The sequence below is a fragment of the Camelus dromedarius genome, chromosome X (genome assembly GCF_036321535.1).
Source record: "Camelus dromedarius isolate mCamDro1 chromosome X, mCamDro1.pat, whole genome shotgun sequence".
Lineage (NCBI taxonomy): Eukaryota > Metazoa > Chordata > Mammalia > Artiodactyla > Camelidae > Camelus > Camelus dromedarius.
The window spans coordinates 22,507,341-22,525,863 of record NC_087472.1 but is presented as its reverse complement, the minus strand read 5'-3'; the positions used below and the strand labels follow the sequence as shown (position 1 = coordinate 22,525,863).

The 18,523-nt window shown below is 33.1% G+C and overlaps 1 protein-coding gene across 4 annotated transcripts in view; it reads left to right on the top strand.

Annotated features, from left to right (window-relative positions):
- Positions 1–18,523, top strand: part of STAG2 (STAG2 cohesin complex component) — a 107,521-nt gene that overhangs the window by 80,761 nt on the left and 8,237 nt on the right. For 3 of the 4 annotated variants that reach the window (XM_031445209.2, XM_010991639.3, XM_031445210.2), the window contains exons 24-31: positions 860–1,034; positions 5,003–5,142; positions 6,743–6,844; positions 8,866–9,014; positions 9,840–9,968; positions 13,320–13,543; positions 15,642–15,831; positions 15,922–16,032. In XM_031445209.2, coding sequence (XP_031301069.1) covers positions 860–1,034; positions 5,003–5,142; positions 6,743–6,844; positions 8,866–9,014; positions 9,840–9,968; positions 13,320–13,543; positions 15,642–15,831; positions 15,922–16,032 — 1,220 coding nt within the window. The remainder of the gene's footprint in view (positions 1–859; positions 1,035–5,002; positions 5,143–6,742; positions 6,845–8,865; positions 9,015–9,839; positions 9,969–13,319; positions 13,544–15,641; positions 15,832–15,921; positions 16,033–18,523) is intronic. The other variant, XM_031445211.2, reaches the window with a different exon arrangement.

Genomic DNA, 18,523 nt, shown 5'->3' with positions numbered 1-18,523 from the left:
AAAAAAGCAAAACTATTATTAAGATCTAATTTGTGGTCTATAGTATAATCTGTCCTTCTAGTTGTAGTCTTCCATTATGTAATTATTCTGTTAGCTTTATGACCCCTGAATTTTGTTTTCATTACGTCTTCCCCACAGATAATTAAATTTTTCCAGTTATCTTCTGACATTTTTACCAGTGTTTGACTCTATTTAAAACTCCTGGCAGAGTCTTTATAAAGCTCCTGGAGGTATATAACTTGTAGCCTTATGTTTATTATACTATCAGATTTGTCTGATGATTAGTAAGCAGGCCCATAGTTGATTATGCTTTTTCTATTTAATCAACACTCATATGGACAATGGGAGTACTTAAAAAGTACCATGGACTTTGTGATCTGTCTTCTAAGAGATCTTCGAGGAGATAATTTATCTTCTTGGTATAAATTTTTGTCTTCCAAGTTTATATATTACTTTATATTTGAGAATGTATACCATGAGACATTGTGGTATAGTGTAAAGTATGAGATTTGGAGCCAGAAAACCTGAGATTGTGTCCTGCCTGCATGTTTTTTTTTTTTCAAGTGTGCATGTTCTAATGATATATTGCACAAACCACTTAAAAGTTGGTGACAATAAAAAAGAATATTTGTGAAACTACTTTGCAGTTTGTAAATCACAGTGCAAATATCAGGAGTTATTGTTGCAGAAATTACACTCCTTACCTTTAAAATCTTAGGAAAATACTAGACATTGGTTTTTATAAAGAGTTTAAAATATAGAATGTTGGATTGTATTCCACATTAAATATGTAAGTTACCTGTGGCAGTTGGTGAGAAACGGGTTTATGGTATGCTTTCCTTTTTTTTTTTTTTAATAGGCCTTCACAATTCTATGTGATATTTTGATGATCTTCAGCCATCAGATTATGTCAGGAGGGCGTGACATGTTAGAGCCATTAGTTTACACCCCTGATTCTTCATTGCAGTCTGAGTTGCTCAGCTTTATTCTGGATCATGTCTTCATCGAACAGGATGATGACAATAACAGTGCAGGTAATTTTATTGCCATCTTTTTGTTAAATCTGTGTATCTATCATAAATCAAATTTAAGTAATGTGTAAAGTGTTACACTACTATTTGATACTTTATTCTTAAAACATGAAACATGGGTACATTTCCCAATGCAATTTGTGTTCAGTTCTTGTAACATTGTAAAGCCAATGTGATACCACAGACCATAGGCTTTGGAATCCGATCTTTGTTTCTCACTAGCTGTGAGCTGGTTTTTCTAATTTGTAGCTCCCTTACAGATTTTGGTACTGTATGAGTTTATTAAATTGAGGAAAGTGACTAGTACAGTGCCTGAGCATGTAGAAGGTAGGTACTCAATACAGTTTGCTTCCCTTTACCCTTAATCATTGCTGATATCAGCATTCAAGTAATTAGAACAGAATAGTGTTTCTTTAAATGATGTATTTGTTGTATACTTTTATAACATAGGTTTTCTGTAAAAGTCTTGGGCAGTACAGAATGTTCACAGGTAAATAACCAAACCAACCTTGCCTAGTTGTAAGTTATTCTTCACACCCTAATTGCATACACAGATGCCTTACTTGAACAAGACAGGTAGTATTTGTTGACTTCTTTCTGGGTTTGTTTTAAATTTGAAGTTAAACTTGATATATAACATCAATATATGTATGTCCATACATAAACTGACACATCACTCCAAAATAGAGTCTTAACTGTAATTCTAGACTTGCCTTGTTAGCTTATCTTTATCAATAAAGAGCTTTATTCTCAAGTATTAAACACTTAACCAGAACAGGATTGAAAAACCTAAAGTAGCCAAAACAGTTGTCAAAATCCATGTGCTTAAAGTTTATGTACTTAGAAATTGCATTCACTTTCAGCTATTGCTTTAGTTACACTTCATTTTTAACATTCATTTGACATTTGTTAGTTAGCAGGCAGTATACTAGATGCTATGAATATAAACAAATGAGACATACTTTTCCTTTAAGAATTCAATTCAGGTGGAAAAGACTTATCTAAAAACAAGTAATTATAATGCAATTTGATAAGTAATAGAGTATGTACAGAGTGTTGTGGGAATGTAGAGGAAGTTCTAACTAGTCTGTAAGAGTTGAAACACCATTGAAATAAGCTAACATCTGAACTGGATCCTAAAAGATGAGTAGGAGTTTTTAAACCTTCTATAGGAAAGCATAGTTATATACCAAAAACTGATAAATCAGTTTTGGTCCATGACCCTTTTGTTAGTTGGGGACTAACTTGACTTCATTTAGACCATAGAAAGTAGAAATGAGAATCTTGCCAATACTCCTGAATTTTATGGGAGCTTCTTGGAATTAACCTCAATCTTATCTCCTTGGACTTTGTTTTTTTTCTATTTACACTTTTAAAATGAAATGTATTCCAGTTCTATGAAAAAGTATAAAATACAACACATTTGTACATACCTACTATTAGCATTTGTCAAATTTTGCTCTATTTGTTTCAGATTTATTTTTTAAAGGAATAAAGCATAGATACAAAAGAAGCCCTTGTTTGTATCCCTCCCCAGTCCCATTATTCTTTTTCCCTAGACATAACTGCTATCCTGAATTTGGTGTTTAACATGCCTTTGCATTTTAATTTTATTTTACTAGTAGTGTATGTATCCTTTAACAATATAAAGGTTTTCTGTTGCTAGCTTCCACATAAATGGTATGCTGAACATTTTATTTTGCATCTTGCTTTTTTGAGTTAACATCTGAAAAATTTGTCAGTGTAGACATGTAATTATAACTTATTCATCTTGACTGCTGAGTATTATGTGATGTGAATTAACCATACGTCATTCATTTTCATATTGATGAACATTTAGGTTTTTTCCATTTTTTCTCCTATTATAAATAATGTTACAAAAATGTTCTTCTTGAGCACATGTGCAAATGCTTTTCTAGTGTACAGGCATACCTCATTTTTATTGCACTTCGCAGATACTGTGTTTTTGCAAATTGAAGGTTTGTGACAACTTTGCATCAGGAAACTTTGTTGGTGCCATTTTTCCAATGGCATTTGTTCACTTCATGTTTCTGAGTCAATTTTGGTAATTCTTACATTTCAAACTTTTTCATTACTTTTTCCTTTGTCATGGTAATCTGTCTGTGATTAGTGATCTTTGATATTACTACTACTACAGCTCACATGAAAGCTTAGATTATGGTTAGCATTTTTTAGCAATAAAGTGTTTAATAAGATACGTACATTTTTTAGACATAATGCTATTATATACTTAGTAAGGCTACAATATAGTGTAAACATAACTTTTATATGAACTAGGAAACCAGAGGATTAGTGTGATTCATCTTACTGTGATATTACCTTTATTAGGGTGGTCTGGAATCAAACCTGCAATATCTCTGAGGTGTGCCTGTATACCTTAAGAGTGGAATTGCCAGATTCCACTATATAAGTATGCATTTTAAACTTGACCACATGTTTCCAAATTAGTCTCCCAAGTATTTTATTCTTTCATTTTCCCACCAGCAACATACGATAGTTTCCATTGCTTCTTGTACTCATCTAACCCTTGGTATTACAGACCCATGGCTATTTAGTTTGTTAGCCCACCCACATCAGACTAGAAGGGGAGAGTAAAATAGGGAATGCTAGAGGCACTGACAGCATGTAATGGCAGCTGACATCTATGAAAGGCCCATTGTGTTAGGTACTTCTCTAACATTCTTTAATCCCCACAAGAGAAAAGGTGGCTAATTTTAGATAAGAAGTGAAGGCTTAAAAAACTTTTACTGTCTGGGTAATTTAGTCTGTAGGGGGATTAAGTCTGTACACCTCTAGTTCCTGAGAGCAGTACCGCACAGTGATTGGAAATAGTATCATTTGGAAATCCATTATAATCACAGAGTCATTAAGAAAAAGTTAGCTTAGTCTTTTTAAAGAATAAAGAGTATGGTTTAGGTTTCTAAGCAAAAGACTTTGGCATTCTGGAATAGGCACTTGTTTTGGTTGGTCTGTCCTAAACAAATTCCTACTCTCAAAACTTGGTTTTAATTTATTAGCAGTTATCAAGGGTTATCAGAGATGGAGTAAAAGAAATACTTGTTATAAAAAGCTGTTATTTTATACATGATATTTTTTGATATAAGTAATTTCATTTGTAAAATTGGTCCAGAGTTTAGCTTTTTATGTAAAAGTCTTCATCACAATTTTATTTACAGTATCAAATAATTAGAAACAATCCTTTGACAATACTTGGAGGCTGTAGTCTGGCTTTCCCGATTATGAATTTGGAAATAATTCTATTCCTTTGATAACTGAACATCAAGATCTTACATAATGGATCAGAACAGAAATATTTGAAATTATCTTAAAAAGACAGAATGGTTTCTAAGTCAGTCTAAACTGAATATATGTAATACGTATAAAGGAAGTATGTGTCAATAAAACTTGGGTTTGAGGTGAGGTGTAGGGTCATCTTTAGAACAGATAGGAGAATTTTTGAGGTTGTCTGCCCCTAGGGAAGAAAGAGCTTTAACCAACAGGCATTGAATATGCAGATCTCATCACCAAACTATCCTGTTAGGAAAGTAGATGAATGTGTTTGGCAAGCATAGCCTGACCTCACTAAACATCAATTCCTCTGACCTACTCCACTTATTCCTGTTCCATGTTCACCAAACAGCCTTCTGATTATTATTTGACTTCACAGAAAATTTGTCTATTGTAATCAATGGGCTGGTCATTCATGAAGATAGAGTGATTATAATTTTTATTTTATTTAAATGTGTTTTCCTTATTTTTAAAATTCTCCAAAATGATGGTGTTTTATAGTGAGAATTTTATATATATATATATATATATATATATATATATATGTATGTATGTATGTATGTATGTATTTATGTATTTATGTGTAAAATGTATATATATTACGTGTATTTATGGCTGAAGTAAAATACAGATGGCTTAATGTTTCGAACTTTTTTCCCCAGATGGTCAGCAGGAGGATGAAGCCAGTAAAATTGAAGCTCTGCACAAGAGGAGAAATTTACTTGCAGCATTTTGTAAGCTAATTGTATATACTGTGGTGGAGATGAATACAGCTGCAGATATCTTCAAGCAGTATATGAAGGTAAAATTGAATAATGGATAGCAAGATATTTTTATATTACTTTTATGGTTGGTTGCCATTGAATTTTTTTATATAGTAAATTTACTTTTGTAGCATAAAAGAAATCTTTTTAAATATTTAACATTTTCAGTAACATTTTCTCGTATCTCCACTCCTCTTTTAATGGACATTTTGAGTTCATTTGCATTTGGAGTATTGGAAACAGCTTGTTTAAGGTTAACTGTCACTAATAAAAATTGCACTTGTGATTTAGTTTAAGATAGTAGGATGGTGTCCCTCCCCTGCTTGGCGTTGCATAAAAAAGTGGTTTAGGAGTCAGTAGATATGTTTTAGATGGTATAGTTTTGGCTTTGTTACTATGCAGCTTGTGACCTTGAGTAGTTCAATACTTTTTGTGTCCCATCTTTCTTCGTCTGTTTCACTGGGATAGCTAAGATTCCTTAAGCTCTGAAAATCTGATTTGATTCACAATAGGTTATTCACAATTGTCATAAATACATTTGAGATTCTTTTAACTTTTTAAGTAGCAGTAGAAAGGATAGTGTTAATTGTACTAACAGAATGTGACTAAATATGATAATTTTTCTCAGAATGTGACTAAATATGATAATTTTTCTGTAATCCTTTTCCAAGTAAAATCTAATTATAAATATAAGCTTTTTTTAAGCCTTTGCTTTTACAAAATAAAATATATAGTACATTTAACAAAACCTAGTTAATTCTCTTTGGAATACTTCCCTACACGGTAGAATACTAGCACCATTATAAAGTACTTTGGAATTTAAGTTATTTGGCATGATACTTGTTAGATTTTTTTTTTAAACTAAGATTGTTTTTGAAGTCATTTTGCAAGTTTTAAACTTTTAGACTTAGGTATTCTACATTTGATTAATCATAGGGGCATGGTTATCCTGTTATCTCTGTTAGTTGTTATATATGCATTTTGAAACAAGATCTTTAATTAGAAAAATTCACATGCAGTGTATAGTGTAAATGTCACACATAGTAAGTTTTCGTTTAAATGTTGTTAACAAGCTATTCATTTCCATAAACCAAATTAATAAAGTTGGAAACTGCACATGATGTATATGCCAGTAGCAATGAAAGTAACTGTGATTAAATTCATTGTCTTAAATAGTTCAAAAAAAAGCACAAAAACTTTGTTTCTGTCCTTTGTTTTATTTCTGAAAATCTGTATAACTTAAATATTGTTATATAACATACCTCCTTAAAACCAATTCTGGAGCTTAATGTGATTAGATCTTAAGTGATATTTCTGAACTTAACTGATGTTAGGAATTATGTGTTTAGAAATACACAGCGAAAAAAAATGTGACAATATTTGTATGTTCATGTGTAACTGAAAAATTGTGCTCTACACTGGAATTTGACACAACATTTTAAAATGACTATAACTCAGTAAAAAAAAAGTTTAAAAAGAGAAATTATAATGACATTTCAGTAACATTCTTTCATGTCTCTGAAGGCATAATTTCAGCCAAATACATTTTTGTGACATGCTAATATGACTAACCTAAAATTAGTCTTGTCCAGTAATTTTAAGAGACAAAGTTCTAATTTGCTCATATTTCTTTTCTAGTATTATAACGACTATGGAGATATCATCAAAGAAACAATGAGTAAAACAAGGCAGATAGACAAAATTCAGTGTGCAAAGACCCTTATTCTCAGTTTGCAACAGGTAAGACAAAGTACCAGCTTAGGCTAACATAATAAACATTTAATAGTTTTCAAGGTAACAGTTGAAAACTGGGCAAAGGATGCAACAGATAGTTCATAAAAGTGGAAATATAAGATACTCAGTCTCACTAGCAGACATTGTGCAAGTGGAGTCATTTTTTGCTTTGAGGCTGGCAAGATTGGCAAAACCTGTAGTTGCCTGAGGTATCAGGGAAAATCGGTACTGTCAACAATTTATGATTCAACTTTCCTGGTAGGCATTTTGGCAATATATGTCAAAATTTATCATGTGTATGCCATTTTAGGCAGCAATTCTACTTTTAGAAATTTATCCACAGTGGTAATAGGACAAATATGCAAAAAAGGGTGAATGAGCTTATACATGGCAAAAATGTTTATAATAGCAAGAAGTTAGAAATAAATCAAATGTTCCTCAATAGTATATTAGATGAATATGTTGTGTAGTACATCTTTGCAGTGGCTATTGTGTAGCACTTAAAATTAATGTAGGTCTATATTCATTCATCCGTAAAGATCTCTACAATATTTAGTTTGAGAATAAAGTAGATTATAGTATAGCAACTCTATAAAATTGTGCGTATCTCTATATCTATTTGGGAAAAAAAATCACCAGAATGTTAGCTGGGGTTAACTTGCTTTGGTAGGTTTCAGGTGAATTTTACTTTTTCCTTTGTACATTTCCACATGTATTTTAATGAGCATTTATCAATCCTATAATCAAAATACAACAGTCATTTTGATTTTGGCAGTGGCAAGGCAGGTTTAATTAGGTAAAAATAATTTGCTTAGTATACTTTTGTCACTAGAGACCAAATGCATGCAAAACACAACCCAACCCATTTCATTTTGCTAAACTTTGTTCTTAGAAATCTAGGTATGAAATCTCAATTTCATTTGCATATTTGGATACTCTTTATTAAAATTAATAGAATTTAAAAAGTTTTAAAGGCAGCATTTAAATAACTTTTGCTATAAAATAATAGCTGCTTGCTGTAGAAAGTTTAGAAAATATTGTAGGAAAACTAGAAAAAAACCCAACTTTTCCCTAATTTTTTCCACTTAACAATGTTATAATTTTTAATAGTCTTCCTAATCTTTTTTATGCCTATCTGAATCTTATTTTACAAAAATAAAAAATTGTATTGTGCATTCTATTTTGCAGTCCTCAAATTTTCATTTTAATAAATCCTGAATATTTTCATACCATTAAATACTTTCCTCTTCATTTTTAATGATTGTAATATTCCATTGTATAGGACTGTAATTTAACCATGATCTCTTCTTTGATGTTGAGGTCTTGTACAATTCTTAGCACTTGCTTATAAATAGCACTAAACCAAACATTTTTGTGCCTATGTATTGTACACAGGTATTACTATTATCATTCCTTTCGGATAAAGTCTGGTCATTACAAGTGCTTAGTCAAAGGGCATGAGAATTCTAAAGCTTTCACTACACATTGCCAGACTGCTCTACAGAAAGAAAGGTTATCTCGATTTATGTTCCCAGCAGATCAGTGCTCATTATTCTGAAGCAGTAGCCATTATCTGTTAAAAATCTTGGCAATTTGATAGTTGAAAAATTGTATTTTGTTTTGCTTACTTTATGATGAAAGTTCTTGATGGAACTTATGGTGGAAGTTCTTAGAAAAATCATTTAAATGTCAATAAAAGAGCATGGTTGCCTAATATTTTACTTTCCTTTTTCTTTATATTTTTATGTGCTATTTTAATATTCAGTTAATACAGGCAGAAAACAAGTCTGTCATTACAAATTTAAAGAGTTTCTAATGTTGATACTACCTCTAGTCTGAATATATGAAGTGCTACAATTTTGGTAATTTATATCATGTTTTTAAAAATCTATGTTTTAGAATAAAATACAGTGCTTCATTTATGGTATATCAAGTATATTTTAAATAAAAAATGTACTTTTTAAATTAGATGTTAATAATCCATAGTTATTAAAAAACTTTAACATGCTTTCTTTCTTTCCAAATAGCTTTTTAATGAAATGATACAGGAAAATGGCTATAATTTTGATAGGTCATCCTCAACATTCAGTGGCATAAAAGAACTTGCTCGACGTTTTGCATTAACTTTTGGACTCGATCAATTGAAAACAAGAGAGGCCATCGCTATGCTGCACAAGTAATTTCCAAATATTTCATTCAGCTCTCCTGTTAAGTTGTTTATTAATCATTAAGGGTTTTTTTTGTATCTAGCTCTTTTATTTAGAATAACCAAATTCAGTTGATGTTTTATTACTTGTTTACAAATCTGTGGCATATCTCCTTAAGTTAAGAACCAGTTGCAGTGCTATCTCCATTAACACATGAATTGGGACTAAAATACCTTTTACCGAAAGTCTTTGCTGTAATTAAAATCATACGGAATCTTTATAAATTATGTGAAGAAAAGCAACATTCATCAGGTATTAAAAAATCTCTTTTGATAGTTTTTGTCATAATCTCATTGCTAGGTAGAAAAATTTTTGAGATTTGATTCCTTTGTTTCAAGTTTTCTGCTTCTGGTTCTGTTCTCTATTTCGTAGTGACCTTTTTTCATGTTTTGAGCCACAACCTTTATTCTGTCTGCATGTTTGCTCTGCCTCATCAAAATTGGAAATCATCTGATTTTATTTTAGGCATGTAATTTACTGATCAATTATACTTTTAAGTAAGTGTGAGTGTATTTTAGAGCTTAAACATAACCATCAGGTGGGCATTAATACCCTTTATCTGTTTATTGTGGATAAAGAGCCTTGCCTTTGGAAAAGTCAGGAGGTTTGGATGCTGTTTCATTGAAAGCTGTTTTATTTGTGTTTTTTTTTTTTTTAATTCTTATTGCTTCCTTAGTTATAAAAGTGTTAAATGTCTCCCTACAGAAATTTTTCTGCTCTTTAAGTTAGTCCCATACTTTCCTCAACTTTAATTCACTCTCTAGTCTTTTAAATATTTTTTTTTTCTGTTGCAGAGATGGCATAGAATTTGCTTTTAAAGAGCCTAATCCACAAGGAGAGAGCCATCCACCTTTAAATTTGGCATTTCTTGATATTCTCAGTGAATTTTCTTCTAAACTACTCCGACAAGACAAAAGAACAGTGTATGTATTTCCTGGAAATATTCTGTTTAGTTTTGTTTTGGAATTCTTAAAGATTAATTATTATACTTGGTTTCTCTCTCAGATTAGATTAGATTTGTAGGATTGCATTAGTGCACAAAAAAACTTTATACTTCAGAAATTTTATAATTTAAGGATTTTAACTATGTTTTATGGATAATACTCCATTTTAATTCCATGAGTTCCCCTTACAGTGTAGTTGTGGCTTTAGAGGTATAACTGGAATGCTTTGTGTATTCTAATTTGTGTTCTTGGCTTAGCCTAATTAAGGAAGAAGCATTTAACAGACGATAGTATTGTGATCCATCACGAGCATCTTAGTCTGTGTCCTGAGCTGACTACACTGTAAATTAGAAGTCCCCCCTTTTTATCTATCTTTGTACTTTGACTGCTAGTCCTGTCCTCAGAAGACCCTGTTCTCAACAGACCATTTAAACAGGATACTTTTATGGTTTGGTCTCCTAAAATGGTGACATATTCTAAGAGAGCCCAACAAATGAAATTAAATTCTAAAAATCTTCTTTGAACCACCCCCTGCTCCCTGAATCCCTGTCTTGGAGGTACAAAAGGGCAGAAGCATGTGAGTAACTTAATAGTATAGATAATGTCTTTTGAAAGCCCACCAGTATTTTGCATTTAAAGATTATATAGATCTTACATGAAATTCTAAAGCAGACAAAACTAATAATCCATGGTGATAGAAATCACTAGTGGTTACTTCTAAGGTTGTGGAGACTAAATGGGAAAAGGGATACAGGGTATTTTCTAGGGCCATGGGAATGCCCTGTATCTTGAAAGGTGTGGGTTACATGACTGCATTCATTTGCAAAACTGACCCAACTTTATTCTTAATTTCTGTGCATTTTATTATATATAAATTTATCCCTATTAAAAATTGCATTGACACTTAGAGAAATATAAATTAAAATAATAAAAAACCATTTCTCACCTAGCAGATTAGCAAAAATGAAGAAGACTGATAGTGCCAAGTTTTGCCAAGGACGTGGAGCAATAGAGACTTTTAGACATTGCTGGTAGAGTATACTGGTACAAGAACACTTTGTGGAGATATTTGGCAATGTCACAAAGCTTAAGATTCTCCCTACTTCATTATCCAGCAATTCTATTCATAGGTAGATACCCTAGAGGAGATCCTGCACATGTGTATAAGGAGAACCATAAAAATATCTGACTGTTGCATTGATTGAATAGGGAAAAGCTCAAAACTAAACAGTTAGCAAGTGGAAAATAGGATCAATAGATTGACATAGAATGGAATACTATACAGTGGTCAAAATGGTTACTTTTTTTAAAGTAAATAGTTCTTAATTTGATTAAAAACCTAGCTATTTTTAAAATTTCTGGTAGCCACACATGTCATAAATTGATTTTATTTTTATAGTTCTTTTTATACAATTGGGATTGAAATAAGACTCACACAATCCAATTGATCTTCTTTTAAAATCTTAAGTTTTTTTCAGGTTTATTGAGGTACAATTAACAAACAAAATTATATATTTAAAATACACAGTATGATGATTTCATATACATTTTGAAAGGATTCCCATCATCAGGTTAATTATTTATCGCCTCACATATTTACCCTTTTTTTGGATGAGAACACTTAAGCTGTATTCTTTAGCAAATTTTAGCAAATTTCAATTATACAGTATTGTATAATTACACAGTATCATCAACTGTAACCACTATGTTATATATTAGACCCTCAGACAATGGGTCTTTTTAAAAAATTTTTTCCTGACATCATTGAGATACAGTTGGCGTATAATACTATGTAAATTTGAGGTGTACAACGTATTGATTTGATACACTTAAATATTGGAAAATGATTGCTACCATAGTGTTAGCTAATGTCACTCTTTGGAAATGGTAAGATTTTAAATTATAATGTTGAGTGCAAAAAGCAAAGTACAAAATGATGCTATGATGTCTATAGACCAGTAGGTATTAAAAGTATAAAACTAATGCATGGGTACAAAAAACAGCAAATTCAGGTTAATGGTGACCTCTGTGGCTGGGAAGAGGACAAAAGGAAATAGCATTAGGAAGGGCTACTTATCCGGAATGTTCTGTTAAGCTATGTGGTGTATACTGATGTAGTTGTAAATCTCTCTACCAGTGAGTGTATTTTGGCTTAGGCTGCACATCTTGTCACAGACGGATAGCAGTTCTCTGATTGATAGGCAACTTACAGACCACACTTTGAGGAGTACTGTATTACTGTGTATAGCTGATATATATTGTAATTAAGAAGAAATAATGAACAACTAACACCAAACAGTATGTTTGTAACTGATATTTCCTTTCATTTCTCTTTAATGGTGTTCAAAAACTGGTAATTCTGAACTGATTCAAATTAGCCGTTATTATGATAGCAAAATTTGGATTGCACTTTATATAGTTAGTTGATGAAAATTGTGTTCATGTTTTTGAAGCATAATTTAGACAGTAAAGCACTGAACTTTTAGTGTCAGAGGCCTCGAATTTGAATCATGGTTATACTACTTTCTCATTTTTATGACCATGGATATATCACTTAACTTTTCTTGTCCTTTCTCTCATCTGTCAAATGGGGCGAATGTCTCCCTCACAAGATTTTAAGAATAAAGTTAACCCAAGAGGAAAATGCCTAGCACACAGTAGTCACACAGATGTTAGTTGATTTTTTGTTGGTATATTACATATAAGCCATAGAGTCCTTGTGATACTTGGATACAGGGGTATAAATTCCATCGGGCTGAAAATTGTTTTGCAGGTAGGGACCATATCTGATGTACTTTTGTATCCATCCTCATTGCCTTGGATGTAAATGCTCAACAAATACTAAGCTGAAATGCTATGAATTATTTCATTTAATGTGAGAATCTTGATAGAGGTAAAATTGCTCATCAGTGTACTGATGAGGCTGAGATTGAGTAAGTAGTGAAGTAATACGCTCGTGCTCACACAGCTTGGGGTGCTGGTAGAACGGGGACTAGAACCCCAATTGTATGATTTTTAAATCCAGTCCTCTTTCCAGAAATAGAACTCAGGTTTGTTCTTCTAACAGAGGTTCTGTAAAGTTCAGATAGAACAGATACATCTCGAGAAAGAAAACACTAGCATCCTTCAATTGTAACAGTCTACATTTCCTCAAAGCACACAATCAACTGTTATTCTGTTTTATCCTAACTTACTTTTTATTTAGTTCTAATTAAATCATTGTATGTTCCATATAGCATGTGAGCCTTAAGATTATTAAGAACAAGCAAAAAGAAAAAAAGCTATGGCAGTTTAGTGTATCGAAGCTGATGGTTTCTACTCCTTTTTAAGGTATGTTTACTTGGAAAAGTTCATGACCTTTCAGATGTCACTCCGAAGAGAAGATGTGTGGCTTCCACTGATGTCATACCGAAATTCTTTGCTAGCTGGTGGTGATGACGACACCATGTCAGTCATTAGTGGAATCAGCAGTCGAGGGTCAACTGTGAGGAGTAAAAAATCAAAACCGTCTACAGGAAAACGGAAAGTAGTTGAAGGCATGCAGCTTGCACTCCGTAAGAATATAGTTCATTCTCTTTATGTTTATCCCTTATGTTTACCAACTGAATTGTCAATTAAGGGTCGCCTTATTTTTAAATTTGAGATATGTGTTGTTAAATAATAGCTTGCACAACGTGTCCAGTTTTGTGTAAATGTACTGTTTTAAGCATTTTACATACATAAATTCAGTTCTCACAACTCTCTAGGTACATCCTCATTTTTCAGATGAGATAACTAGTACAGGGAAGTAACTTACCTAAAGTCATACAGATAGTAAGTAGCAGAGCCAGGCAGTCTTAACTCTAGAGCAGCTGCTTTTCAGTCACTGCACTATACTGTATGCATTGGGATATGGACTCAGTATTTTAGAGCTAATCATTACCTAAGAAATCAGATCATCTAGTTTAAGTGGAACAACAGATTCAGAGAGGTTCCAACTTTTGAATTTCTATGGAGGTCACTAATCATAAAGAACTTGATAGAATACAAATTGCTGTCTATAATCTTTGAGATAAGAGTCATTGTGACACTTGAATCTCTTGGACTCTTAGTTCTCCAGAGTTGGTTCAGAATGGTTTGGGGACTTTTTCCCTCTCCTTAGGAAACTTTGAACAAATTAGCAAAGTTGCCAAAATTTGTTCCAGCTGTTACTCCTTAGTAATAAACTATCCCCCAAACTTAGGACATAGCAGGGACATGATGTCTGGTAGCTTCAGTTCAGAAGACTCAGAGGCTGGTGACTGGAATCATACGGAGGCATCTACACTTACATTTCATGCTATCTCATTCTGGTTGTCACCTGGGACCTCAGCTGGATTTTCTACCAGAACACTTTACATGTGACCTTTCCATGTGGCTGTTTGGCTTCCTCACAGCATGTGACTAGGCTCCAAGAGCAGGTGTCTCAAGAGACAAGAAAGAACTCTGGAAGCTGTCATTTTCTTAAGGCCCAGAAACTGGATAGCATAATTTCCATCATATTCTATTGAGCAAGCAGTCACAGGACCCAGATTTAAGGGGATGGGACATAATTTCCCACTTGTTAATATGAGGAGTATCAAAGATTTGGGGGCCATATTTTTAAATTGCCACATAATTCTTCAACCATCATCAAATGTATAGTATTTAAATCTTGATTGTCCCATAGATGGATGGTTTTAGTGTTTTTTGTCCAATAATATAAATGCATAAACTTACACAACCTTGTATTTAGACTTGACTGGTTATATAGCCCCAACATCCCACTCCGTGGAGGAATTTCCCTTACAGTATCACTGACTGGTTAAAATAGCTAGGGCTATTTTATAGCTTTTTGATGGTTTATAGGTAGTTAAAATAAATTTTCCTTTTTTTAAATATAAAAGTTATCAAATTAGAAGATGTGTTCGATGCATATCACTATAAATTTTAAAAAGTTTTTCTCATCTGAACCTCTAATTCCCCTGGGCTACAGAGTTAGCTTCCTAAGTGGCCTGTTTGCTCACCAGTCTTCATATTCTCAAGTACACTTCTCCATCCACATCCTCCACTGTCACTAAAACACGTAACTCACCACATTGCTCCTGTCATCTTAGCACAGCTTATAAGACTTTCCATAAATTGACTACTGCCTCTTTATTCAGCCTTTAACCATTTACTCCAGGAGTACTAAACTCTTGAATCTGCACTATATGAAATTAGTATTTTTGCAGGTCAAAAATTGCCAAATATTTCAGCAAATTAGTATGGTTCTATCATTGTTGTTTCATGCCTCAGTGCTTTGGTTTATGCTCTTCCCCCTGCCTAAGACTTCACAGTCTCACATCTACTCTAGTCAGATGCGACTTCTGGGTAGGTGGCTCTGACCTCTCATGGCTCCCATTCTGCCTGGGCTTCCCTCTCTTTACCACTTAGCACTGTGTTGTAATTGCCTGGGTTCTCTTTTTCCACAAGCAGGCTATAAGGGCAGGGCCAGGACTGCACCTGTAGGAGGTGTGTAACCTGTATATCTCCCTGCTCCAAGCACTAGTACGTGGAAAGCAACCAGATGTTTGACCTGAACAGGTTGTATGATACTTCTTGGTTAGTCAAAATTAGTGACTGAACTTTATTGCTCTTAATTTTCTTTCTCAGCTGAAGAAAGCAGTAGTAGTGACAGTATGTGGCTAAGCAGAGAACAAACACTGCACACCCCAGTTATGATGCAGACACCACAACTCACCTCAACGATTATGAGAGAGCCCAAAAGATTACGACCCGAGGATAGCTTCATGGGTGTCTATCCAATGCAGACCGAACATCATCAAACTCCTCTTGATTATAAGTAAGTACATCTGATCATTTTCTGTACTATAACTTTATTAATTACATAGAAAAAAGTTAAGTTAAAAGAAGAATAAAATTCTCCTTGAAGCACGCAGGTAACATGGATGTTAGCTCAAAGACAACAAGAGGAAGCAAGGCAACAGCAGGAGAGAGCAGCAATGAGCTATGTTAAACTGCGAACTAATCTTCAGCATGCCATGTAAGTGAGAGTGCCTTATTGTCTGAGTCTAGGAAGTTCACTAATTCATTTTAACATACTTTAATGTGTGCCTTATCTAAACATTTCAGCAAACTCTCTAAAGTAACTAAGCTGAAATAATCAAGGAACCAACAATTGGTCTTTCCAACAGAAAAAAAAAACTTTTAAAGTTAAATATTAACGAGTTAGTTAAAGGACCAATCTTAGCTTGCTCTGTTGGAAAAGTTTTAAGTATGAATCCTTGTTTATTTTGGTACACAGACCTATAGCTAAAAATCCAGTTTTGTTACATCTTAATTTATTCCCTACCTTAGTTCAGGCCCTCATCTCTCACCTGAACTATTATTTTAGCTTTCTAACTTGTTTTCTTCCCTCAGATCTCCCATTTATCCTCTCACCAAACCCCTCCCCTCACTCCCTCCACCACCACTCCATTATTCACACTCTCATCAAGAATTGCTATTCTAGAATAAAAATCTCATCATGTAACTCTTTTCCTTAAAAACTTTCCATGGCTCCCCATTACCTGCAGGATACAGTTCAAACTCCTTAGCTCATGGCATGCAAGATCTTTCTAAATATGGCCCCGCCTACATTTTAGTATCGTATCCTATTCCCTGGCAACTGGTAAAATCATCGTAAAAGAAAAAGCTCAGGTGTCACCTTACACGAAGTTGCGGTGTCATCTATGCTCCCATAACACTATGTATATTTCTATTTTTTATAGCACTTATCACATTGTATTGTAATTTGTTTATGAATTTGTCCCTTTCTGTAGACTGTGAGCTCCTTAAGGGCAGGGACCTCTTTTTTTCTTTTTTTGAAAATTAAGGTATAGTTGATGTGCAATATTATGTAAGTTACAGGTGTACATTATAGTGATTCACAATTTTTAAGGTTATACTCCATTTATAGTTAGTATAAAATATTGACATATTCCCTGTGTTGTACAGTATATCCTTATAGCTTATTTTATACCTAATAGTTTGTAACTCTTAATAGGGACCACTTTCATTTCCTGTTAGCGCTTGGCACATAAAAATGTGCTAAGTAAATGTTCATTGAATGAATAAATGTCCAATGTTTAAAAACTTTGTAGTTTAACTTTCAAATACTTTTGTTTTTACTGGAATCTGTATGAGAGTTTTATAAATCTTTATTAGCTTCGGCTCCAAAAGAAATGGCATACAAGCAGTTTTTAGATGGTTGGTACAGAGGGGGAAGATCTGATGACTCTGATTATTTAAGTTTTTGAGTTTGAAAGCTTTGTATTTGTAACATAATGTGGTATATGTTTTAATGCTGGGAGATAGTAATTGTTACCTTTTTAAAATTTATTTTTTGTTTCATTTTGTGTTTTTAAATGATGAGAATTCACCTATTTTTCTTAAGAAATGATCATTTATCATGTGAGTGGTAGTCTATTTGAATTCACTTTAGTTATCTAGAGTGGTCTTAAGAACCTCTATAGACAGAGTATACTTTATCACACATAGAGATTCTTGTAACCTGCTACCTTGCTGAATTCTTCGATTATTTCTAGTAGTTTTTGTGTGGAACACAGAGATTCTGATCCCAGTATGTCTAATATGTTCATCCTCTATACTACCCCTTGGTTCTGTCCCCTTTTCTGTTTTGTATGGCCACATTCCTTTTCATATATGTTCTTACTACTTGTTGAATCCAGCCTGAAATTTCTTAGCTTCCAACCAGTCACCAGTCCAAACACTCCAGAATTCTGCCATGCAGTCACTTGGTCCATGTCTCCCCTGAGAGCTTTCCACGAGTGCCCACGATCTTCCACAGCGTCTCATTACTCAGTACCATTTATCATTATTCTTTTGTTTGTAGATTGATTGGTTGATTGATTAAAATTTTTTTCTTCCAGTTTTGTGGAGGTATAATTGACATACAGGACTGTATATAAGTTTAAGGTGTACAGCATAATGATTTGGCTTACATAACATCATGAAATGACTATCGTAATAAATTTAGTGAACATCTATCATCTTATATAGATACAGTGTTTGTAGTTAGTTTTAATTCTTCTTAGAGCTTCCCAAGGTGACTAAGAAATTATCCTAGTTAAATAATTATTACCAGAAGATTCTTTTGGTTGTTGTACCACAAGTGGTCTATTGCTTGAGACTTTAAAATATTTTAACAATAATTTTTCTATAATAGTACCTGCCCTATACCTGAAAATACTTCCAAATTATCTCTTTTTAAAATTGCTTATATCATATATCTTTGTTATACTCCAAGTGAAGTTCAGAATGGATTTCTAGTTTTCTATAACATATGGCCACCAAAAGCACACATATTCCCTTCACAGTTGCCTCTACCAAATACAATAAAATTGTCATTTACTATCCAGAACTCTTAGGAAATAGGAACCATTGTCAAAATACTTGTCTGGATAGCCTGGATTAGACATCATGTCATGCTATCTCTATCTTTTAAGACTCGGCATAGAATTGTGTAAATTATA